This window comes from Chironomus tepperi, unplaced genomic scaffold (assembly GCF_022539635.2).
Source record: "Chironomus tepperi strain 1889 unplaced genomic scaffold, CSIRO-AGI_Ctep_v1 contig_335, whole genome shotgun sequence".
NCBI classification, from domain to species: Eukaryota; Metazoa; Arthropoda; class Insecta; order Diptera; family Chironomidae; genus Chironomus; species Chironomus tepperi.
This window is the reverse complement of record NW_027226457.1, coordinates 2012475-2039045: the sequence shown is the minus strand read 5'-3', so window position 1 is coordinate 2039045 and position 26571 is coordinate 2012475. Positions and strand designations below refer to the sequence as shown.

Here is a 26571-nt window from a genome sequence, read left to right as displayed (position 1 = left end):
GTAATGGAAGTAAATTCTAGTAAATTACATCTGTGAGGAGCTACTTGATGCTTATCACTATGAGTGTTCCTATTATGTGTGGATGTTTCATTCCATTTTGAAGTGAGAGAGCTTTTAGTGAGTAGATAATAGTCCTTAATGGGGTAAATCGAGGTAATATTTACTTCATGTGAACTCAAACTAAAGTGCTTGAAAGGATGCATCATTTTGAAGATTAAAATGTACTCTTTAAAGACATTTCACGTTTAAAAATGTTGAAAATTCACTCAGAAAAAGATTCACATTTTCAACGGATTTTTGGAATTCAAAATCATCGTTAAAAATTCAAATTTTAAAAACCGTTAAAAATTTACTTTAATAATAAAAAATATCAATCTTTTTCGTACATTTATGATTATAATAAGCATTACATGCTTGATTATCTAGGGAAAATTTACATAAACATTGACCTACCCAAAAAAGCCATCCAATTTTTTTACATCAAATGCTTCCGAAAATTTAAACTCAATAAACTTAATGGAGCATAACATAATCACATTACTCATGCGATTTGCTACAATTTTTGACATCACAATTTGAGTTAGTCCATTAAACTTTATGAGTCTGATAACAGAAGATAAGAGCTTTCGTACAGCTTTGTTCATTAAATTTCAACAAATTTACCCCTAACCATCCTCATGAGCTATGAAATCGTAAATCATAATCCGTACAACTAAATAAGATGAACTCTTGATCTTCTTAAAATATGTACTTTATCGTCATCAAAAGTGCTTACATTAATTATAATTATGATGAAATATTATGGTCATTTGAGGATCTTAAGTAGCTTTGATCTAGAATGAAAATAAGCAGTGATTTAGAGGAATAGAATTTGTCCTTAAAGAGAGGATTATGTACAGAAATATCGTACACAAAAGCTTCAATTATATAATTTTCCAACGGTTTTCAAAAATTTGAATTTTCACCCGATTTTCAAAATTTTTAACGGTTTTTTTGACAACATTCACAATAATCATGACTCAAGTATTTATACCATAACAAATTTGAATTTTTGCGGTTATTTTTGCAATGATAAGCTTCATAAATTAATCTCAACTCCCACGCTCAAATATGCCATAGCAAAATTTGAATTTTTCTGTCCTTCATACCAAGCATATCACACCCTACTTCATGTTCCATAATTATTTTTCGTCACCACACATCACATTTAGCCTTCCTTTCTATTCCTTCATAACGACAAAAAAAGTAAATAAACAAAAAATACAGCCACATGTACACAGCACAACATGACACACGATAATAAGGCTTAAAAGCACACACGGAATTTTTGTAAATCCAAAAAATTTGTGAAAATTAATGTAGCATGCTGAAAATTTATAGGAAAATAAGAAACGTAAACAATTTTTTGAGAAAAAATCAAGATGATTATAGACGAACAAAAAGTAGATGAAGAAGAGATATGAAGTTCTAAAAAAGTGCCTGCTGTATTGAAACAAAAATATAAAAAAAGTGAAACAAATTCAATTACAACAATTTAAGCATTTAATTAAAACACCATTAATTAAATTATGTACGGTTTAATAAGGGAAAATTTATGTTGGAGGTTCCATTTGTGGGTGTAATTGTGTCATAAAGTGTCCGAATTATTGACCTTGTGGATTCAAAGTTATTGAAATTGTAAGTTTTGTGAAAAATCCGTTATTTTTTCAAAATTTGAATTTTCAACTAAAAAGTGCGGGAAAATTTCAAATAATATTTTAACGGTCAATTTGAAGTTCACATTTTGTGCTTAAATTTGGATTGTGTTCCACTTATTTGCCTTTAATCCAAGCTTGCCATATTTTATGTAGTCCCAAATCCTCTATTCATCATCCATAAAACTCTAAAATCCATTTGCACCAAAATAATCAAATTTGTCACATGTCTCCTCGAATTAATTGAATCCAATTCCTTTCTATTATTAATCACTTAGCAATAAATAAGGTCATTCGATACCAGAATAGAACTTAATTATCCTCAAGATTCTGTCTTACTCAAAAAATCTGTCACTCAAATGACAATATTAATAGATTTTGCCACTCGGGAAAATTCATTTCGATATTTTTTTATTAGGATTTATGGCAACCAAAAGCTTCAGACGAAAAATGAAGCTTTAAGAATTTAAGGTCAAATGAATTTTTATTTTCTCTAAGGATTAAAGCATATAGACGCAAAAAAAGGGCAAAATATGGATTTTATGATGACACATAATAAATTAAATGCTAAAAATTATTCTACACGAAAAAAGTTCAGATGGAAATGCTTCAACATAAAATTTCTAATAGCTAATAGCAATGGAAATGATGTATATTAAAGGCTGGGTTGGAGAAGAGCTGGAAAAGTGAAAGTTGCTAAATTTTAGGTTTTTTGTTCTTAACGGACATTTTAAATTTGAATATATGTGATCAATGAAGCGAAAAAGTTGAAATTGAGGCAAAAGTTCAAGTTAAAGATGCAAAACCTCACAAATGTTTCAAAAATGATGCTAATTTATTCGAAAAATGATGCAAAAATAAAAATCTTCCAAATCGTGAAACATTACCAAAAAACCCTACAACAGCTAACTTTAACAATTCAGCATAATTTTTCACTTCCAGCTAATTTTCCAACTCTGCGAAAAAAGGAGTCAAAATTTGACAGTAAATGATCAAAGCAAAAATATATTTAATATAGAATAAACTTTGTAATGTGCAATTCTGCTTCACAAAATGCCGTGAGAAATGTGAAAAGTTTGGCAGTAATGACTATGAAAAATATAATGAAATACATAAGATTAGAACTTTTTATATTTGTTATAAAAATTATGTGAAAAATATGAACAAAAAAAAATTGTAGTAAATTGATGGCATAGAGGCCAGCATGAAACTGCTTTATACTCCATGTAATACTGCTACTTTGGCACTTGAGATCAGTAAATTATGTTTAATGTTGATATTGTATAGAATTTAACAGAAAACGATGAAAAATTCAATTGAGATAATTTGATTTGGTACGGAAAAGTTTCTATTCATCCTTGTCGAGCTTTTAGAGCTTCTTATTTCCCTTTCTTTATGGTATTTCCTGCTCATAGTGCAGGATACATCTTTTATTCATTCGCTTCATACAAAATATGACATTTCAATCACGTATTGTTGATGCTTTATATGAAATGTACAAGATGAAATTTTAATAATTTGCCAAAAAATTTAATATTAAAATTCTCAGTTCATTTTCCTTGTAAATGTTTTCTTTTAGCTAGGTTTCGGCCAATTTCAAAAAATTTTAGATATGAAATTTAGAATAAAAGCAACAAATTATTAGATTAAGACAATTTCTGGCACTTTATAAATCAACTTGACCGAATTTCTAATTTAACGGTCAAAAATAATTTGAATATTGAAGCAATAATGATGCTAAATTATTATTTAAAAAGATGCGAAACTATATAAAAGTTTTAAAAATTGAACAAAACTCTATAAATGTTTTCGAAATGAACTAGAACCTTATAAATGTTTTCAAAGTGGACGAAAACCCTACAAATGATTTAAAATTGAAGCAAATCTACAAAAATGTTCTAAAACCATACAAATGTTTCAAAAATCAAAGGAAACCTTACAACGAAAAAAATAGTTCCGATTTCAAGCAAATTGAACTTTGCTGTCCAGACCAAAATTAAAACCTTAAACTTACTCGAAGCTAACAAATTAAAAATCCATAAAATTATGATATTTTATATTTCAATTAATATTTTACTACATGAGGTCAGAATATCCAAATATGATTAATTGCACAATATTTATTAATCTAATAAAGGTAATTTATAAACCGCACTTTTTCACCCCAAAGGAAAATTGCGCTGAAAAATGAACAAATTATGCTAATAAATAAAAGCGATAAAATTTTAAGGTAAATGTCGATGAATGATAATTTCATAAAATTGATACTTGACTTTTATTTGTGACACAAATTAACAAAGGAAATAACTGACTATTCTTTTTTGTTGATAATCACTAAATCAATTTGATTTAATTATTAACGATAAGTGGAAAAAAGGAATTAATTATAATTTATGTCAATCAATAAAATCATAAGATTAAACTTTGTAGCACAAAATGACTTTGATTTGAATATTTTTTGTTAAGCTACCTAAATAAAGAACTACTTAAAAATTTTAAATGATCTTTTTTTTGCATTTATAAGCTTGCAGTTATAGTCGTAATACCTTTCGAAGGAGCAACAGTCAAGACAGACGATGAGATTGGCTGAATAAAAGTCTTCATTTCTTTTAATCTAAGCATTTCCAATTTCAGCTTATCGAGTATAGCATAATTTGGTTGATTTACAGCTGCACGAGTTTGCAAAACAGTAATCTCCTGTTCTTCCTGCTTCTTTTCCTTAAAGCTTTTGACAGAACGATTTCCATAGAGACGCAATAACGAGCCCCATGTCTTAATATGTGGATGAAGCATTTGAAGAATTGATTGCGATGCACGTTGCTTCCCATCACGTTTATTTTTACAATAAACTTTTGCAACATGCTGACCAACCGTCATTGTGTATTCATTCTTCTTGTGCTTGGCTGTATTAACCTCATACTTCACTTGGATATTTCCCAATCCATAATTTCTTTGTAAGCACGTCAATAAGATTGAATGTGGAGATGGTTCCGTTGTCTTCTGACAAAATTCAGGCACTCGAGGGTCCTCAATGCGAATCTCATCAAAAACTGACAAATCTTGTGGTGGAACGGCTGAGACCGGCTTATTATTGACAGATGTAGACTGATTGTTCTTATCTAATCCGGTAATTTTCTCACGCATTTCCGGAATTAATACTTCAAGTGTTTCACGAGCAGCCTCACTTTTTGCTTGTTTTTTACTTGTTCCAAATCCTGTACCGTAACGAAGATTATTAATTGAGACTGTTGCAGAATATGGCGTTGCAGAATTTTCCAATTCTTTAAATTCATATGTTGGCTGCTTCTTCAATGCATGCTGTACATATTCATGCAATATGCATACGTATGACTTTCCATTTGGATTCATTACCCATTCTTTTTTCGGTCGTTGTTGCGATGTTGCCGTTGTCTGTCCATTTACTGGGTCTGTTTGTATATCAGTGTTGAGCACGGGAAATGTTATCTGTACGGAGAACGGGAGAACGAGATTGAATACAGAATATGAATTAAAATAGCAAAATGCTCGTTTACTTTAGGGAGTTGAAATAATATTTCATACAGGTAGGTTTGTATGTTTCTATCAAATATGCTTGTTGCTCTTTTGTTTTAAAGGATATACGAAATTATTGGATATGTGTTTTTGTTCAGCAGATTAAATTTTAATCTCAAAATTTGGGTAAATAAATCTTGAGAATTGAATTAAATTTGCAGAACCGTTAATAATAAAGCTTACCAATTTAGTTCCATCAGGTAATGTCGGCCTCTGTAAATGCTTAATATGTTTCCTATTTTTGGTGAATTTCCTACGTGCCGACCATGACTTGAATCTCATCACACGAATTGTCTTAAAATTGAAAAGTTTCTTGCAGTATTCTGTAAATTGAGAAGGCGTCAATGAATGATCTTTGAGATTTTCCGAGACAGTTTCGACTTTTGCAATGCACGATGGAATGGGCATTTTTGCAACTGTTTGAGTGTCACTCTTATTGAGATTTAATAAAGCACTTAATCCATTAGATACTTTTGGATCTTCTTCATTCTGCTTGTCAACAGCATTTAATGCCTCTTCAGCAGCTTCTTTGTCTTGTTGCTCTTTTAATAGCTTCTGTTGTGCAATTAGATCCTTTTCCCTCTCTATTGCTTTTCGATAACTAAGACACGGAATGGAACTTATTGGAATTTGATGTTTACGTACGCTGCCTGGTCCGAGGAAATAAGGACGAGATAATGAACACACACGACTTTGTCGATGAAGATATAATGGCATTCCTGAGTCGTGAGTTACTTGAACCCAATGTTCTGGTAACATCTCGAAATGATTTTTGCCCTTTTCTATAAATTGATAATTAATGTAATTAACGTTAATGATGATTGACATTTGACAGTTTTGTCTATAAATCCATTTACCTTCCATAATTGTTTTAAATCTCTCCTCATACTCTTTCTTTTTGTTCTTCAGCTCTTCGGGTAGCCTCTCATCAAGCATAGATTCAATCTCTTCGTAATTAGCATCAGAATCAGAATATTCACTTCCACCTAAAATAAATAATTTAATTTTCTTAATCTACTGACCGTTTTCATTACTGGATCTTATGTTTACCATCCGATTCATTTTCTTTATCTTTATTTTCATCATTTTCGTCCACCTGACTATCATGCGATGTATCTAACTTATTCTCATCGCCATTCTGGATCATTTCACTAGATCCAATTTCAAAATTTTCAGCAATGGAATCAGTTTGATCATCACAGAACATTTCATTATCCTCATCAAGTTTTCTCTTCTTATAAGGACATAACTCAATTTGCTCTATAGCCGCTTCCATTTTTTATGTCTGCAAAATTCTTCTTTTTCTTATTTTCTCGTCAAAAACTTTTAAAATTTGCTGTTTTTTGATATTTTTCTGCCAAAATAATCAATATTCAAATAAAATTTTGAATTCAATTAATGGATTTCATTATGATATTGACGACTGGCAGAAAAATTAATTAAATAATTCACTTTTAATGGTCAAAATGTTAAAATTAAAATTTTATGTCGAAGCACTCTAAAGAAATGTTTTCAAAGCGTAGGAAACATTTGAATTTTTAAAAACCGTTAAAATTATGTTGGCTATTTATGTTTTTGGACTTTTTTGTGCTGCTAAACGAACACTTTGTGCTAATTTAACAACCTTGAATGCTGAATATAAAGTTATAATTCAAATATATCATTATTTTTTATGAAACTTTCTGGACTTCATCCTAGACACAAACCCAAAAACATTTGAGTAGTTCTCAACAGTTTCCGACGGATGTAAGGTTCTCAACTGTATCTCGTGAATGTTGAAATAATAATGTCGAAATTATCGGTAGTTTTTCTGTTATTATCTGTAAGAATCGCGTCGGTTTTTCTTGTGAAAACCTTCTTTTCACCTGACGAATACTGGCAATCACTGGAAGTAGCACATCGCATAACATTTGGGTAAGAAAATCATGCTTAAATTTTGGTACGCGCAAATGTTTGTTTACGTTTCCTTAAAAGGACAAAATAACTTCATTTTAAATGTTATGCACGTGATTAACATTCTTAATCGTTTCTTGTAGTTATGGACATTTGACATGGGAATGGACGAAAGGAATTCGCAGTTATTTTTATCCGACGCTATTTGCTGCCATTTATAAAGTTCTGGATGTTTTAAAAATAGACTCACGCATATTTTTAATTCTCCTACCGAGAATATTTCAAGCGCTTATTGCTTCCTACGCAGATTATCGCTTCTACGTCTGGTGTAATCGCAAAAAATGGTCGCTGTTTATTATTGTTACTAGCTGGTTTTGGTTCTATACTGGAAGTAGGACTTTCATTAACTCATTTGAAGCAGCACTTACAACAATAGCTTTAAGTTTCTTCCCGTGGAGTGAAAACAGCGGTAAGTAAAAGTCTTAATTTTAAGATCCAGTAAACCTTTGCTGGATCTTTTAGATTTAGCCTTAATTTATGCAATTCCTCTTAATTTCATGAAATTTCTTAATTATTTTAGAAAACACTGGATTTTTATGGATCACAGCGCTGTTGACATACATCAGACCAACTTCAGTTTTAACATGGGCTCCTTTATGTTTCTATCACGTGAAAAAGTCCAAATATCCAGGATGGGAATTGCTTATTAAGAGATATCTTTTTATTGGACTATTGACTGGAGTAGTTTTGGCTGCACTTGACTCATACTTCCATGGAAGTCTCATTATCACACCTTACGAGTTTTTCAAGGTCAATGTTCTTGATGGAATAGGCAGTTTCTATGGAACTCATCCTTGGTATTGGTACTTTAGTACTGGATTACCTGCAATATTAGGTATTGGAATTGTACCATTCTTACTATCAATTTTTGTTGTTATACAGTCATGGGAGAAGTCAACAAGTCTTCAATACATTTTATTCTCAATTATTTTGACCATTTTTGGATATTCTTTGTTACCACATAAGGAATTTAGATTCTTATTGCAAATTTTACCATTATGTCTATACTGTATAACACAATTCTTATCAGAATGGAGTCGAACAAAGTCAACAATTCTTATTTGGTTAGTTGCAATTGTCATTCTCGTCAGTAACGTCATTCCCGCCGGATATCTCGGATATGTGCATCAACAAGGAACACTTAATGCTATGGATAAACTTGCATCAATTGCTAGCGATTATAAGACAGAAAATGGACAACCAGCGAAATTCTTATTTTTGATGCCTTGCCATTCAACTCCTTACTACTCGAATATCCATCAAAATGTCACGATGAGATTTTTGACTTGTGAACCGAATTTTAAAAAGCAAGAAAAATATTTGGACGAAGCTGACAAATTCTATGAGGCACCAATGGCATGGATAAGAAGCCACTTGCCTGTTCATCCATTAGACGCACTACCAACTCATGTTATTGTGTTTGATACTTTAGTTCCGAAAATTAGTGACTTCTTGTCGATTTATAAGCCACTTGAAATCTTCTTCCATGCTGATCATTTGGTATCTCAACGGAGTGGCCGAAATGTAATCATTTATGAACGCACTCAAGTTGCGAAGAAGAAATCAGAACCGCCAGTTGTAAAGAAAGAACCAGAAATTAAGCAAGAAGATGCAATTCAGGATGAACTTTAAGGATAAAGTTCTTTTTAGATTGTTAAAAATATAAAGAATTTATTTCCTTTTTAACTGCCTTAAAATGGTTTTCTCAATCAGGTACAATGTAGTAGTAATAGGAATGTTTACAAGAAACCATAAAATGCCAATGTGACCATACAAAATTTACATACTTGATTTATAGATTAACGATTTTTCCATATTTGAAAAGTGACAAAAACTTAACGACTTATTGTAATTTAAAAAATTATAATTCGAACCCAAAATTTAACGGTTTTCAAAAATTAAAATCCTGCACTGATTTCTTTTGACATTATAAATTTCAAAAATTATTTATCCGTTACAAATAAAAATTTTTTGCATGGCACATTAATGCATAATAAAATTAAAATTTAAAGCAGTTCCAACAGACAAATGTTAACAAATCTGTTGCAGAACATTTTTAACATAAAATCATGCAAACATGATTCAAATTAGGAAGATTAATGATGACTAAAATTTACTTAAAGCAATAATAGTTCTCTCTACAATAATTTTTCGAGTAAATTTAATTAAAGAGAATTTTTTAGATAATTAGTTCAAAGTTGCAATCAGAAATTTTTTCATATTTTTATTTAATAAGGTAAAGGTGTTAAAAATTTATGTTTTCTGTAAGATTTTTTGGATGTAAAAGAAAAATGTTTAATCGACAAATAAAAAAGAAACAAAATTTAATTAAAATGAGATAATTTTATCAATCAAGCATGTCGTGGATGATGAATCGGTGATTTTTGACACTTTACGTGCTAAGTGAGTTGCAAATTATTTGTGTCTATTATCATAATTCATTAGTGAATTTAGCACTTACATCATGATTATTAAGAACGATAGAAAACATGAAATAGGAGGAGAACCTGTGAGATTGGATTTGAGGAGTGGAAAGTATCATGCAATTTGAGTTTCAAATTTTAACGGCTTACAAAAATTCAAATTTAACGGTTTTCAAAAATTCAAACTTTAACGATTTTCAAATTTTCGAAAATTTAACGAAAGTTTCAAATCCAAATTTAACGGTTTTTATTTACGAAACTATAAAAAGTCACATTATAAATTTAAATATTTCGAAACTTAATGAGTTGATAAAATATGTGCAAAATCAATCGCACAACATTTAAAAGACAAGCCGACGACTTCTCATTTTTCAAATTTGCATTTTTGACAAAAAAAAAATCGGCAGTTAAAACTTGAATTATGACATAATTAAAGAGTTGTATGAACTTGTAGAGCTTCTCGTGTATTTTTGCACCATCAACTTCACATAATTAAGTCTGAGTGATTTGTGACTTGCTGCTTTTGTTGAGCATGTTGATGGACTGATTAACTCATAAGCTTTACGATTTTGTCTGTCATGTTAATTTAGTTAAAATAATCTTCTTTAAAATAAGATATTTTTTCTATTATCTTGCTTATGACTACTAAATCAATGTTAATATATCTTTTATTATCACCAAAATCTTCTCGGCTTCCGATTGATTTATTGTTCAATGTTGAACATAATTCGAAATAAAATTTTTGAAAATATAATAGACATCTATGCTTTAAGCATGGTATTATGGAATAAATGAAAATTAATAAAGTATTTTGAATAATTTTTTGAATTTGAAAGCTTAACTGATTTTTAACGGTTTTTTAAATTTTGAATTTTTATCGGTTTTCAAAATTTTGACTGTTAAAATTGTGTCTTGGATAAAATTTGACGATAAATTTCAAATTTTTGAAATCCGTTGAATTTTTCTATGAAAATTCAAGCAAATTAAAACATAAAAAGCGCATAAGTCTCAACACAAACATATCCAATCGACACTACCTTGTTATCTAATCTCGATCTACATTCCTAATTTTTTCCGTGTCCTCACAACTCTTGATAACGACTGATTCATTATGCAAATGATAATCTTGTTTAATGTGATTAACTTTTATGTTGATACATAAATATTTTGTATATTTCTTTCCTCAACTGCCTTTTCTCTTTAAATCTTCTCGACTGCGCTTTTTTGGACGTAAAAAACCGGTAGAATAAATTTATAAATTTCAACTACATCGACAAATGGGCAAAGAAACATCAACAAGAGAAGTAAAAAAATATACAGCATAACACATATGATCATATAAAATATAAATACTTAAATAGTAATGTGTATCAACATGAGAATTAATACCAAAATAAGAGAAATAAAAATATGTGTTCATTTATACACAAATACATTGATCGTCGTGTGTATATCTGGGAAGTCTGGGATCATTATTGTCTCTCTTGTGATGTGAATACGATCGTTTTGACTTAGTTTTCAATAAAATAATAATATAAACTTTAATAATAAAAGTAAATAAAGTCTAATAAGAATTTAAAAATTTTCCAATAAAGTGAATCGTTCGGTTCCGCTGGAAGTGTGAGTGGATGTGAAAAAGGACAAAAGGAAGTGAATTGTAAAACAAATTAACTTTATTATATACATTGAAAGAAATTTGTTTTTGTGAAATTGGAAGTAATTTTTTTGGACGGAATCATGAATATTCAAGTAAGTCTGAATTGTCACATTATAGTCTAGTTCTTAATGCGGCGGATTTTATTGAGACAATTAACATATTCGAGATAACAATTCATGTTTATTTTGCGTAGTATTTCACATGATTTTGAAATTGCTTCCATGAGCGTAAAGCCATAAAATCGCTGATAGTGGAAATGTCAGGAAAGGTTAACGAAAGTTCATAACGTGATTTTTATTAAGCGATTAGAATGCACAGCCAGTAAATTTCTGCAAATATTCATTCAATAATAGCGCATAGTAATAAAAATATAGCGGCGACTGTATATTGTTGTGTTTATAATTTATAAACAAGAGAGTTGGACGAGAATAAGGGGAATAAACTTTAAACGGCACTTTAAATTTTAAATATTAACGAAATTTTTAAATTTGAAATTTCTTTAGTACAATTTTAGAACAATTTTATAGGAAATATTTTTAATCAAAATATTGGCATAAATGCAGTGAATTTTTGGAACTGAAGTTGTACAATGCAAAGATCGCATGATAATCTTAATGATCTCCTAGATCAGATTGAATTTTAAAGCTCCAAAAGTGATAATTCAGCTAATTTTGTGAATTTCATAAACAAAATCTGAGAACAAAAATTCAAAATTGAAAAATTTCCGTTGAAAATTCAGAATCAATGGAGAATATTTTAAAATCATTCAACCTTTAACATGCAAAACAATAACAGTCATACCCAGCAAAAAGCATAAATAAGAAGACTCCATGCGTTGCCATTACTCTTGTTCCCCCTTCACGAATTAAATTAATTTTTCTATATACAAAAACAGCAACAACCAAAGAGACGAGAGAAAAGAACGTCTATAAAAAGAAAGTCGATCGTTATTCCTTCATTTCTTTTTAAATGCTGAAGAGTGAATGTTAAGGTTAAAAAGTCATTTCATTCACTCCCGCTTTTTAAACGTTCTAGATCTCTTTTTCTACTTCATTAAATGATGATAATGAAGAATGAAAATTTTCATCAACACTTCCATCTGTAAAGAGGAGGTTTTTCGATTTGTAGAAGCAGTGTTAAGTAGCAATTATTTGTCAATCTGTCTCAATTTGAATAGGTTTGCAATCAGCTTGAAGGTTATTAATGTTTTGTAAACAAATGAAAAATTCATTTCCCGACTTTTTTGTTCATTTGAAATTTCAACTTTTAAGTAAGATTTATTGCAATATTTTGAAAGAAACTTCTTTGCTCGCTGATTTTCTACCAATTTCTACTAAACTAGATCAAAATAAGTTGAAATATGACAAAATTTTATTCATCAAAATCTTCAAGTGAGAAATTTTTATTCAATAACCTCAAAAAATTCCATGAATCGATTTGTACATCATGTAAATTAAATAACAAATTGCCATACAGCTACTGACGATAAAAAAACGTGTTAAATTACTTCACTGATAACATTTTGTACAAGATTCATTTACCAACATTATTGAACTTTATCACCTACGTACGTGTAGATTCTTACAAAATCAATGTAATCAACACCACGAAACCATATACGTAATTTTTCATTCCCAATGCGGAACAGAAATGCGTCTCATCCAATTAAATAGTCGTAAAATTCAATCTTTTTAACTTCCTAATTATTTCCATTGCAGTAACGCACACTGTACAGAATAAATTAAAGTGATGACACAAAATTGTATCCAAAATAATCCAAAAATATAAAATTAAACAGAAGAAGAAGAATAAAGAGAAGGGAGAAGTGTCGAGCTGCATTTTGATTATTATTAACTTTAACATAATATTATTGTTATGAACATTGGATTTGAGTTAAATGTTTATAAACTAAAATGTTTATGTGGATAACTGACACTTTGTGACTTGACATGGGTTTATTAATTGATCGTGCCGGGAATATGAATATTAAAAATTATTATTTTAAATTAAATATCCAATTTACTATCTAAATTAACGAACAATAATTGTTTAAATTCGTATAAGTTTATCTTAACTGGTTTGTCTAATGTGGTGTTTATTAATTAAAAGCCACTATCGATTGTCCTAAATCTGTGAAGGTATTAAAATGGAATGAAAATTTCGCTCGTAAATTATCAAGTTTATGATCTTAGTAATCATGATGATATCACTTTTCTAATGTTGGTTAGATTTTGAGAGATTAGAGCGCATTTTGAATGTTAAACAGCACGGAATTAAGCGAATTTTGGGACTTTCTGGTTGTTCTAACTCTAATTCCGTGAAATGTCAGCGATTCAGGATTGCAAATAGGCTAAAATATGAATTAAAGTTCTAACGTCTCAAATAAATTTAAATTTCTCTCAATAACGTGAAGTTGGCTTGCTAAAATGAATTGAATTTTGAAAAACCGTTAATTTTTAAATTTCAAAAAGCCGTTAAATTTTGGAATTACAAATTGACACTAGAATCCCAAAAAGCATTCTTCAGCTATATTCTCATGACAAAACATCAACACATCACATCCAATAGTGCGGCTTATGTTTGTGCTGTTAAACCTTTGAAGTGAATTTCACATTTAATTTTCATAATTATAATGCAGCCATAAAATATGATTTTTATTTCATGTCACATTCGTACGCGCCTTTTCTATGCTTTGCTTTACTTTTTTGACAAATGCAATCTTTTTTGGTGATAACACATTAAAGCTATTTAGCTTCTTGCATAGTGGGCCACCCACACATAATTCACACAAGACACCGGCAATATTTTTACTAGTTCCATACATTTCTCATTTTATAGTGACACCGGAACCGAAAATAAAAGTGTTTAACAGCGCGCACTACAAAAATAGAATTAATGACATTTTTTTCTCTCTCTTCTGCCTTTCTTTCTTCTTCATTCTCAATTTATGGTCATGTTGAACATACACACATGATTCATTAAGCTATTTGTCTTTGAGTCGCACAAACATCGCTCGCATTTTTCTACATGGTGCAGCCAAACAATGTCACATGGGAATGTCAGATATGATTATTTAAAAATGGATTGACACGATCGATTTTGTTATTCCATTTTGTACATGTTGATGCTTTTGACGGATTTTCTTTTCAACAATTTGTTTTTGGGCTGGGTTTGAGGCTACTGACTGTCTGTCGGGCATACTGAAAGAGAGATGAATGGACTATAAGATTTTAATTTAATGATCTTTAGAATTTGAAGATTTTCGAACCATTTTATTGATCGAAACAGAATAAATCAGTTGATTCTCCCCTAATTTGAACGAACATAACAAATTCAAATCTAAAATGACCGTTAAAATTTGACGAAACTCTTTTGATCTCAATACTGCACCTAAACTGCTCTTTTAAGGCAGCTTAATTTAATTAGTGTGCTTTCATTTCATTGTAGGATTCGATTTATTTGTCGGCATTATGCATGCAACATGTAACGGTTCTTTTCCTTCATACATAAAACCTCTTAAATTTCCATCCATTCATTTAAATTTTTTTCGGTTTAAATCTACGTTTGCCAGTGATCGTAAGGTATAATTACCTTTTTAAGGTCTTCATTCTCTCTCTCTCCATCTCACTCATTTACTCATTTATCTTCTTTTCAAATATTTCATGCTTTTGTCAATGGATGCGATGAAGTAAAGCAATTTTAGTGTTCTTTTTTAAAATGAAACAAATTGACGCAATATGCTGCGATGACAGTTGAGTCGTTGTATATTTTTAGACATTAGATTTATTCAATTTTAATAGCATTTTTCGACTCTATCACTTTACATATTTTGGTCTTTGTTAGAGGTCAGAGTGCTTCTTATTTATGTTATTTTAAATAGACAGCTTCATCTGTTCGAGGAACAGCTATAAAACTTTAAGAAAGCTAGAAATAGAAAAAAGTAATAATTTTTAAGTTTGAGGCAGTTTGAGGGTGGGGACTGTTAACTTTAAGGAGTGGATTTCCTTTATTATGCAATTTGGGATGACAGCTTAGGTAGGTCAACATGATAAATTATTTACAATAATGATGAGGCTTGTTTAAGTAAAGGATGAGTTGGTTGTTGTGTTGTCATAAGCTGCTTATCTTGATTGTTGTTCCTTTTTGGATTGTTGACTTCCTGAGTTTACATTAGAATCGCCAAACGAGGTAGTTTATGAAGTCTAGGATTGTCAAAAATCCGTTAGCAAAGTTCTTGACCTGACTGAAATATGGTTTAGTAAGTTATGGATGTTACTGATATGGAAGGATGTGGGGCCAATAGGAACCGAATTTGAACATACATTTGTATCAATTACCTATCATTTTGTCGTTTATAATCCTCCCATCAGCCATGGACTCATCAATTCTTGAACTTTCTATATCTTCATCCTCCATCCCTGCCATTTGATCATCAACTGTCCTATCACCTGTCTTCATATAAGCCAAAAATACTGTCCAACAAAACGATGCCAATGCTACAAAGGGAACTCGATTCCTTTCTTTGATAAACGAGAAATTGATGATTTGAAAGATTGTCCAAAACCAAATTGCGACCTTAAATGTTGGCGGAAATTTGTCAACAACTTCCATTCTAGCTTCTTTAAATGATTTTCCTTCCATTAGACTCATAATTACAAAGAATGAAATAGCAGCTGCTGGTCCGTAACTAATCTGTTCTGTTAGTGATTTTGCAATTCCAGTTCGAAGAGTTGTTTGTGGCCACATCTGACTTGTTAAGCGAATCCAGCCATGAAGCGACGGTGCCACAAGGAAAGTTCCAAAGAGAAAGAATCTGAAAGATCTTTTGAAGTCAATCTGTTCTTTTGCTAGTAATTGTTGAGCTATCGAGCTTGCTGGCCATATGATGCTGTAGATGGCCATTCCTTTGAGCAGTGGACGTGCACGAAAGAACTTTGAAACTTGTGATATCATTTTTTCATTTTAAATTTTGTAAACAGAACTGAATAACCTAAAAAATTTCATGGCATGCTGTGTTAAATATAGAATTATGGAACCAAATGACACACATCTTTCGACAATAACTTTGATGATGCAATCCAGACAACTCATAAATGCTGCCACACAATTTAAATAAACAGTAAAGCAATTCCTTCAATTTTTAAATCATCGACTCAGAACCAATGCAATTAAAATGCAATAAATATGTGCGAGAAATATAGAATTCCATAATGTCCACATTATATATTAAAGGCAGAGCGAATAACTCGATATCAATGGAGTGTGAACCTCGTTCTATTTCTATTTTATAGTTTAATCGTTTTATAAGTACCGACATCTATATGTTTATTTATATGATTCATACATAATATTGGCGGTGCTTTTGAAGAACGTGATGTAAGAGATATAGTAAAGACAAAATTGTAGATTCAATGCACAACTTCACTTGTCGAATATGGGGTCGGGTTGGGAGTGATGTTCATAGAAGCTGAATGATCACTCGATCGATGTCATCGACATCATTTATGAATGACCCCAAGAAGTCATAGGAAATGAATATATCGACATCATTTGATGACCCCAAAAAAGTCATAGGAAATGAATATTCCAATGATACAAGAGAGTAAAGATACAGAAATCATATCGTATGTGATCAGCCCATATTGTGCATCATCTTTATCCACAAGGTTCCAAACCAAACGAGTTTGAAGCAGATTATTATTTTTTGTGTGGGCTGATGTGTAGTTTTGCATTTAACAGAAACAAAAAATTATAAAAAATTGCAAAAACATACATACGTGACATTTTAAAGATGTCTGTAAAGCTTTTTCTCTTTATTTTATTACTCAATTTGTAGAAATAAATATTTGCGTTATTACAATGCTGAGGCAAAGAAATGTGAGGAGATGAAAATATAAACATCCATAGCTATCCGAGTAAATATTTAAGCCAGTCAATATTGTGTGGATATAGACTTAATTGTGAATTATGAGAAAATTGTGTGTGGATCCTTTTTAAAAAATCCATTTCTGTTGCTAAAGCTTTTTATATCCGTTCCTTTGTTTTTCTACGAATATTATTGCATTATTTATATGATGAACGTACTCGATGATAAACGGAAAGCGGCACTAAGTGAAAGGAATGATTTATGACTAATGAAGCAGGTTAATAAATTTAATTCGATCTTAATAAATCAAGTACTTATCATGCTTAATGTTGATTTGATTTTCATTGAGGCTATAATTCAATGATAGCTGGGATGTGTGGAAAATCTATGGGACTTGAAGTTGCAGTTCTGTGTGGACAATGAGGATTTATTGATTTCAGCTGATATGGCCTATAGACTTTAGTAGATCATGTTGTTGATCCCTAATCATCCCCATGCTGAATATGCTAGATACCAGTTCATAAACCATACTAATCACTATATTCAAGCCAATCACAATAAATCGGATGTAAAATGTAAAAACACATAATGCAGCAATATGTAATAGATATGCATACACAATAAAACAAAAGACGAGTCCAACTTTATGGACTTATCATTAACCAAGCCCATCTTTGAAGAAACTGACCTTTATTAAGTTTCAGATTACAGAGAGTATTTACAGATGCAAACATTGCATTCACGCCTGTAAAATATAGCTGTCCAGTTGCAATAAGAAGTCATATTTATCATAAGACTGATCAAAAACATCAAAAATCGTTCGAAAAACATTGAGATTGGAAAATATCGTTTGTCTTAACTGCAATATTATCTTGAGTTTTTGGTTTGTAGTGACTCCGGCCATGCCATGTATACTTCCAGTAAACTATAAGAATACTGACTTAGAGTGGAATTTTGTGTTTATTAGGTTAATTTAAAGAATTTCATACGTCATGTTAGGTCAAAGCTGGATCTTAGTTCCAAATTGATTACTCAGACATGACTAGATGAATATGCAGCTCGGGAACATGACATAACATGAAAGCAATATGCCATGAAATGAATTGCAATAACTAATGATTTATTCAAGATCCATTCAATCGATATTGAGTCAAACAATATCATCTGTGGTATCAAATGTTTGATTATACAATTCAACATTAAAATTCTGGATGCGTTCAATTTCCACATCAGCAAGATCTCTGACTATACACTATAAAATAATAATAATAAAAAATTGATATTTTATACAATAATATTCAAGTACAAACAAATCCAAGTCAACCGTTCAACTCACCGAGTTTTATTTAAATTTCACGCGTGATCTCATTGAGCTTGAAGGATTTCCATTTAAAAAAAATTTACACTTACAAGTTTCTTTTCATTTCATTTGACTTTTTTTTGCTTAATGAACTTCAATGTGTTAACCTCATATAAATTATTTCAAGTCACAGTTAGTGATCTTAATTATATAGATTAGCTGTAAAAACAATTTGTTTAGACACATGATGCCTACCGGCATCAATTTACATTTCGCATATCTTGAATCTCTTTAGTTGACTTTAATTGTAAGTGACTGAATAATTTCCAGTGATTCTCAAAATATTCATGTTATTGACGTTGCTTGTTGGCTGCATTTTTGTTTGAAAGCAATGTTTTGCTATTGAGTATTGTGTTGCTAAATAGATGTGGGTGTCTAACACGAAATGTCGTTCTTAAAATTGCTGTATTGACCTTAAGGATGTTTTATGAATTTGTCCGGTTTATTAGGAATTTTATAAAAAATTTAAAAATTATGGAAATTCATTTTATTAAGCATAGAAACACCTGTGCATATGGTATGGCAGTGGTGGACAACATGTGTGCTGCGGCACTCTAGAGCGCTGTCAAAAATAATTGGATATGTCAAAAACCGTATGTCATGTGAGGCTTAAGTCGAGGCCTACTACATAGGTGTGCCGCGACACACAGATTGTCCACCACTACTCTCCGGAATTCTGATGTATTGCTGCACACATGTTGTCCACCACTGCTAATCAAATCCTACTAATTCGCAATAATTAAGGAAGAAGCAAAACTAAACAATTTCAGCACACCCCAGACTCAGTTATGCAATAAAGTTCGCCATTCCCAACTGCAAACAGCATTGAAACAATCACCAAACTACCAATTTTCATCACTTCTCGCAATTTCATACTTTCTATCATTTATTTGCTTTTACAATTCAACGTAATTTGAGCTTACCATGCTTATTTGCTCAAATTATCTTGTCAACAGCACACGGAAAAGTGTAAAAAAGACACAAAAATAAAGTTTTTTCGTTTGTTTGTGCAATTGATAAGGTTTCACCTTTACTTCACGTTTCACTACGTTTGAAACAGCAACTCTTCATACATTTCATTTATAATTCTTTTTTGCACATATGCTTGCCCGACTGTATAAAGTTGCTAAACAAATTATTTAGAAGTTGATTGCTGCGAGGCTTAAAATTGTTTACCAAATGGTATGATGAATGATGTCTTCTTTTATGGGGACATTCAAAAAACATTGGCAGCATGGAATGTAAAGAAGTGTAATATGACAGAAAATAGGCTGGAATGCATGAGTTCTTATTATAATTCGGTACTTTGTACTTTTTTTGGAATTTTTAAAAATGGGGGTTCTGGACATGGGTCTGGAAATGACCGAATGAACTGTTTTTAGAGATTGACCGCTGGTTTTTGGTGTTCAAGACTTAAATGGAGTGAATTTACGTGGAATTTTTATAGATCAAGCTTCCAAATGAGTATGGAGTCTTGGTTAATCAAATCCCTGGTCAGCATTGTTGAGATATTGGCCACGTGGCTGCGAAGTGAACAGTATGATAAGGTGTATGCAGTGACCACTGCCCTTTGTCTTGAATTATGGACTCAAAAATGAAATACATAACCTCAAAATTCCCGACAATTCCCGTCATATCCCCCCGTTCCATTTAAATCCCAAGTATTTTTGCGGTTTTCATCTCAGATTTCTCTTTAGAATTTCATACTAAAGACATTTAACTCATATGAGCTTAACGAGATCACAGAAGGAAAAAAAAGTTTCATTCTTTATATTCTATTCATGAATAAATCTGAATAAGCGAGTTTCTCTTTCTTTCTTACCTAAAGTCATTCACAATGAGTCTATACATATACACTAGTAATATAGCCAAAAGAACGGAGGAGACGACAACGTCAACGCATATAAAGGCAACAAGAAATTTGATCTTTTCGAGGCAGCAACGTTTTAATTAAGTGAGTTAGTAAACAACTTTTCAAGTTCTACTTTAAATTACTCTGACTAATTTGGCTCCATTACGGAAATCCGATTCGCTTTAGAATCTCGTTGTGTATGAATAAGATTATGTATTTATGAGTGGCACTGGCAGTGGAAAGAAAACATTTTTTTGTTTAAGCCTTTAATGGATAAAAATGCTACAAGCATCGACCGGCTAGAAAGCTAAAGTTTCCAGACTGATTAATACGACTTTGTATGTTTATAGTCAAAACAGCTTATCGGATTGAAAACTTTCATGATTGAATATGGATTCTTTAAGAATGGATGTTTAAATTAATGATCAAAAAAAGTTTTATATTTATTGCACAAAGATAGCAATCGTCTTAGAAAATAGACATCAAATTATGTAGCCTGTATTTCTGCTTTCAAAAACAATATTTTATGTACTGTGTCTGCCTGTGCGTGTAGAAAATTGGCAATTTTTTATAATTTTCATTAAAATAGACACTTGGATTGAAAAATCTAAAATTGAATTTGGCTCAAAACGCTACTGTTGAATTATTGCGTAGTTTCTGCTGACCTTGATCAGCTGATTTCCTAAAGTTGTTGAATTTTTCATGCCAATCTTATGGTTGATCAAGCAATGGACAATGACGTTATTGTTGGTTTTGTACTGTGATCGAATACATCGATAAGAGCTGTGTAATGAGAAGCGGATAGATTAAGAAGGTTTAAGTGTGCTTTGTGCTACGCTTCCTTACAACCCCAGGTTGCTCAGTGGTAGGAGCATGCGACCGGAAATCATAGGACGTGGGTTCGAATCCCACTTGGACTATGTTGTAGGAAAGTGTACTGTTTCTCTAGAATCTTAGAATGAGTTAAGGTTCAAAAGAATGATTTGAGTCACTTTAGTTCCTAGATTAATCCTCAGTCACCAAAATCTAGCAAAACTATATCCATTCGACTAAAATATTTCCCAGAAGCACAATAAACTTCTCTGTTCGAATATTTCATCCATCTTCTTCCAACGTTAATCTTATCGTACTCTGCAGCCAATTCCAATAAAAACTATATTCTTAACATTTTGTATTCACTTCCTTTGAATATTCATTGTAAAAACATCCACAATGCAAAAATAAATCAAATTTTTTATCATTAAAGAAATTCCCTTAAACAAAATGCAAAAGAAGTCTGATCTTTTTATGTCAGGAGTGCGCCCTAATCTGATTACGTTTTTTGCGGTGTCTGCAGTATCACAAATGTTCATTCTACAATCCTTCCATTCTACAAATCTCAAATTACATATTTATTTTTAAAGACTTCGGAAAGAACTGCAAATAGAATCGATAAATCGATAACAGAAAATTCTATGTAATGTCAGTAATAAAAATGTGATTTATATTTGTTTTATACTTTAGAGAGTCTCTTATTGTATGTCTAGTACAATTTCATTAAATGATATAAAAGAGAATTAAAGAATATCCAATGTTTTCCAAGGGTCATGAAGAAGATAATTGCCAAGGGACAAAAAATATTGTTTGCGTATTCTATTAAGGAGCTGTTCATTAATGATGTCTTTTAAGGAAATCAGTGCGTCGCGGCACATAGGTTTTCCATTATTGGATATCATTCTTGATGGTATCCTAGTCCTTGATGTGAGCCTAGACTATATTCTAGACTACTTTTTAAGCTTTACCCCTAGAGCTCCAAAAGGCTATATCCCTAGCATTCCCAATCAGCCATTCAACCTCGAGATTCCCACAATAATATAACATCATTAGTGTACGACCCCATAACCTTCAAAACTCAAAAACAATCACTCTCACACATGTCCATATCTATATCTTATGTCTATATCTATTTCAAACTGAAAAGAGAATTACAGCATTAAATGATGATTTGACCATTAGATTAGTTGATTTCTTTATGTCATGCCACTACTTAGTTATTTTCATTTCATCGATATCAAGGGTTGGGCAGTGAAATTTATTTTAATGACTGCATTGATTCAATAAATTTAGTAATGTTATTTGGCAATCTCTTTACTGCTAATTTTCATCTATATAGCTTGCCTCAAGCTTGCTTTTTTATGTGCTTTTTATCAATGTTTATGACTTCATCGATATACTTTTGTGTGTTAATAATATTATTATTATCTTTTCTTGGAAGAAAAAATGGAAATAAAATACTTAAAGAAGTTCAATGAAAATCAATTCACGAGAATTGGCTTAAGGTGATATAAAAATTCATGGGGTGGGAATTTTTATGGACGCAGCTGATCAACGGTTTCTTTAACTGGAAGTATGCTTATTACATTAAATATTGATAACAAATATAGACCAATTGTAGGCTGTTTACAAAATAACTGCAAAAATGTGACTCTTCTTGATAACTTTGCAGTAGCTTATCAAAGTCAAATTTATCATTTTCATGAGTGCAATCACGTATGATTTATTATGCAAGTTGAGTCAAATATGTTCGGAACTTCATCACTTCTAAGGTTCAAGAAATAGAAAAGCACACTTCCTCACAACATAGCCTGAGTGGGACTCGAACTCAGTTCTTGTGCATAGGAATCACAGCTGTGATGAATAGGTGCCGCATACTCCTACCACGGATCTACCGTGTGGGGCAAAGCATATTTAAGTCTCCTTTCTCTGTTGAAACTGTTACTTTCCGGATATAGATTGCAGCCAGGATTAAACTCTTGATCGTCTTTTGTTTGGCATTGCAGTCACTAATCTGATATTAAATTTATAATAATGCTGGGTTTCACATCCTCCAAAAAGTAATTGATTTCCGTTGTCTTTAGCATTAGCTTCATACTATGAACCAGTATTAATCAGGAATATCCATATAAATTGCAGCAACAGTGTATTCATTTATTAGTAGGTATATTAATAATAACCATATAATCATTTTGCAATTTGTTGAAATAAATTTTATTAATAATAAAATTATCTTAACTACCTCTGCATTTTCTACATTCATCTTCATCCTCTCCAAACTCACCGAAGTGCAACTCCATACTCGTCAAAACATTTCCAGTTTGAATCACATCAAACAAGTGTTTAAAGTCGACAAGAAACAATCAATATTACATGAACCATGCATCACTTGACAGAAAGAAACAAGAAAGTAGAAGTGAACAATTAATAATAACGACATGTAAGAAGCACGATAAATCATACGCGAAGAGATGTACACGGCATTTTAAGTAGCATGTTTGACTCACAAAGTTTGCATATTTAACATTTCTTTTTATTCTTTCAAGTAAATTAAAAATTAAATGATAATGGATGGTTAAATAGCTTGTGTAAGCGGTTAGCTACAAGGAGTGGTTCATCTTTGTGTCTAATATGGGATTGTTGATCAGTTGTTGCTAATGAGGATTGTTTTGAATGCCAAAAATGCTGCAAGGTTGGATTGCGAACGGGATGTTGACAGCTTGTTTGATGGTTTTGGGATGGAACTAGAGTGATGTGGGAATTATTTAATTATGACGTCATCAAAGTATCATCCCTTCCTGATTGAAATATGCCAATGACCCTCCAGCTAATCCATCAATGTAGTTTCCATGCCAAAAACCCATTTAAACCTTTAGTAAAACAGAAAAAATTCCAAATTATCCACAAATCGGCCATAATATCCCTTTCATCTACCTAAATGTGTTAAAAGCCCATTATCCATAACAAATTCTAAAGGCCATTAATTAAAATAATATTTTCTACGCTACGTGTGTGTCTTCTCAGGCGCGTGATATTATTCTCTCGCTAATAAACCAAATCATACCTTATAATTAGCACATTGACCAGCCATTGTCCATTTCTCGTTTATTTGGAATATCTCATAAGCATGACTAAGAATAATAGAAATGAATAGAAAACCATCAATAACAATGCTCAATATTAGTTTTAGTTAGTTATTGAAAATTTTCCCCACTTCTTCTCTGCTTTTTTATGGAAAATATAAAATAATATCCATTGACTAATATTCTTTTCCTCATTTCAATTCCATTCTATTCTTTTTCTGCTATTCATTTATAATAAATCCCGAGCGGCAGGTTTACTTGTCGTTTTTGGTGCATTATTGGTGATTTTGTGAAAGATTGCATTATAATTGGGCAAGAAATTTAGGGGTTTAGTGTAAGAACCTATCAACCTATTCTAACTGCTTTAGTTTAGGGTACCCTACCTCTTTCCCTATTCTATGTATCCTTGGGCTGAGAGGACCTGAAATGATAAGTTAGAGTACTTACTCTAATAGGAAAGGGTAGCCGAAATAGGCTAAAGCATATAGGATATAGCATCCCGGACAAGGCACGGTATCCCGGAAAAAGCAGGGTATCCCAGATAGGGCAGGGTATCCCGTATAGTTTAAAAAACCGACTCCTGGATCCAAAAAATTGATACATAATAGAGATCTTACCAAATCTTGAAGCTTGACTGAAGCATCTCAAGCTGACATTAACTACAAAATTCATACTATATAAAATCAGATATCCTTCAAAATCGTGTAAATCCCGGTCATATTTTTATTTCCAATTCATAGTAAATGTCATTTATGAGAAAGGTGAAAAAGAAGAAACTTATTGAATTTTTTAGTTCTGTAAATGTCCTGATGAAACCGACTCAGCCTTAATTGAATTGTTTTCCTATGTTCTCTCGCAGTTTTCTCTAATGTAAGCGTCACAAAATATAGGTTATTGTGATTTCCCAAAATAAATAAAAAAAATAAAGAAATAAGTTCAAATGTATTCACGAATATCCTAATTATTGATAGATAAGACATGAGAACATAAAGAGAAGGGGAGACACGAGGAAATATAGAGCAGATGATAAGAAAAGTGTGGTTTTGTCCCATGTCAATTTATAGTATAAGCTGATATTTATAACTTAGTAATTGTGTGACATTTTTGTTTCCTTCCCTGGTAAAATGCACCTCAATAAGTCCGAATGCTCAAGTTGTTGTTTCTACATGATGATGAGTATGGTTTTTTAGTACAATTTTTTATGTATCTTGCTTTCTTATCTGTCTGTTTGTCTGTTTGTCGTCTTGTTCAAATCTTGCGATTGAAGAAACTGCTCCAACGAGCCTGTATCCAGTTGATTGTGTACATAATAGAGCTAATTATCAAATCTTCAAGCTTAGCGTGCATTTTACTCAAACTGACATTGACTACAAATTATTTCTATACAAAATCAGATTCCATTCATTATTATATCTAGCCCAGGAATATTTTTATTTCCATTCCATAGTAAATGTCATTTATGAGAAAGGTGAAAAAGAAGATACTTATTGAATTTTTTAGTTCTGTAAATGTCTTTGATACGAAACGACGACTCATTTTGCCTTAATTGAATTGTTTTCCTTTGTTCATTTCTCGCAGTTTTCTCTTGTGTAAGCGTCACAAAATATATGTATGTGAAAAAAAAGTAAAGTTTTGTGATTTCCCAAAATAAATAAAAAAAATAAAGAAATAAGTTCAAATGTATTCACGAATATCGTGTATTATTGATAGATAAGACATGAGAACATAAAGAGAAGGGCGAGACACGAGGAAATATAGAGCAGATGATAAGAAAAGTGTGCAGTTTTGTCCCATGTCAATTTATCAGTGTATAAGCTGATATTTATAACTTTGTATCATTGTGTGACATTTTTGTTTCCTTCCATTTCATTTGTAAAATGCACCTCAATAAGTCACGAATGCTAAAGTTGTTGTTTCTACATGATGATGATGTAAGTGCTGTTTTTTTTATGAATTGTACAATTTTTTATGCTTTTTTTATTTTATTTATTTAATTAATGTACTGTTGATCTATAATTAACATAATGTCAATAAAGTCATGGGAATTTGTTGTATGGAATTAAAAAATCATTACGGATTAAAACGATTAAGGTTTGTTTATAAGACAATAATGGCTGTAAAATTGTACATTTAACGGGGAATGCTTTGTGGATTTTAGTTGAATTGAACATACATTATGTGATTGAAGCTTAATGAGTTGAGGCTGAAATATAGTTGGGAATGTATGAAAGCTGCAAAATAATGAGAAGGTAGCTTGAAATGATAAGCTTTTGAATTTTATTGAGTTAAGTATGGTAATTTTACATTAAACTTTGAAA

At 31.2% G+C, this 26571-nt stretch overlaps 4 protein-coding genes across 5 annotated transcripts in view; 2 read left to right on the top strand and 2 right to left on the bottom strand.

The window, feature by feature from the left end:
• Window positions 1-98: 98 nt before the first annotated feature.
• Window positions 99-26571, top strand: part of LOC139093193 (myb-like protein P) — a 143605-nt gene continuing 117132 nt past the window's right edge. The window contains exon 1 of one of the 2 annotated variants that reach the window (XM_070643813.1): window positions 99-111. The gene's annotated coding sequence lies outside the window, so the exon portion shown is untranslated. Of the gene's footprint in view, window positions 112-11118; window positions 11372-26571 lie in introns of those variants that run through there. The other variant, XM_070643812.1, reaches the window with a different exon arrangement.
• Window positions 3918-6730, bottom strand: pasha (partner of drosha). Its single transcript, XM_070644111.1, has 4 exons — window positions 6297-6730; window positions 6104-6232; window positions 5430-6028; window positions 3918-5159 (listed from the first exon to the last, which is right to left on the bottom strand). Exons 1-4 carry the CDS (start codon window positions 6520-6522, stop codon window positions 4212-4214), a joined length of 1902 nt encoding a protein of 633 aa, XP_070500212.1. The 5' UTR covers window positions 6523-6730; the 3' UTR covers window positions 3918-4211.
• On the top strand, window positions 6981-9429 carry PIG-B (phosphatidylinositol glycan anchor biosynthesis class B). Its single transcript, XM_070643869.1, has 3 exons — window positions 6981-7160; window positions 7283-7608; window positions 7720-9429. Exons 1-3 carry the CDS (start codon window positions 7033-7035, stop codon window positions 8829-8831), a joined length of 1566 nt encoding a protein of 521 aa, XP_070499970.1. The 5' UTR covers window positions 6981-7032; the 3' UTR covers window positions 8832-9429.
• On the bottom strand, window positions 15609-16232 carry LOC139093316 (mpv17-like protein). The gene has a single exon (XM_070643996.1). The coding sequence runs from the start codon at window positions 16230-16232 to the stop codon at window positions 15609-15611; it is 624 nt and encodes a 207-aa protein (XP_070500097.1).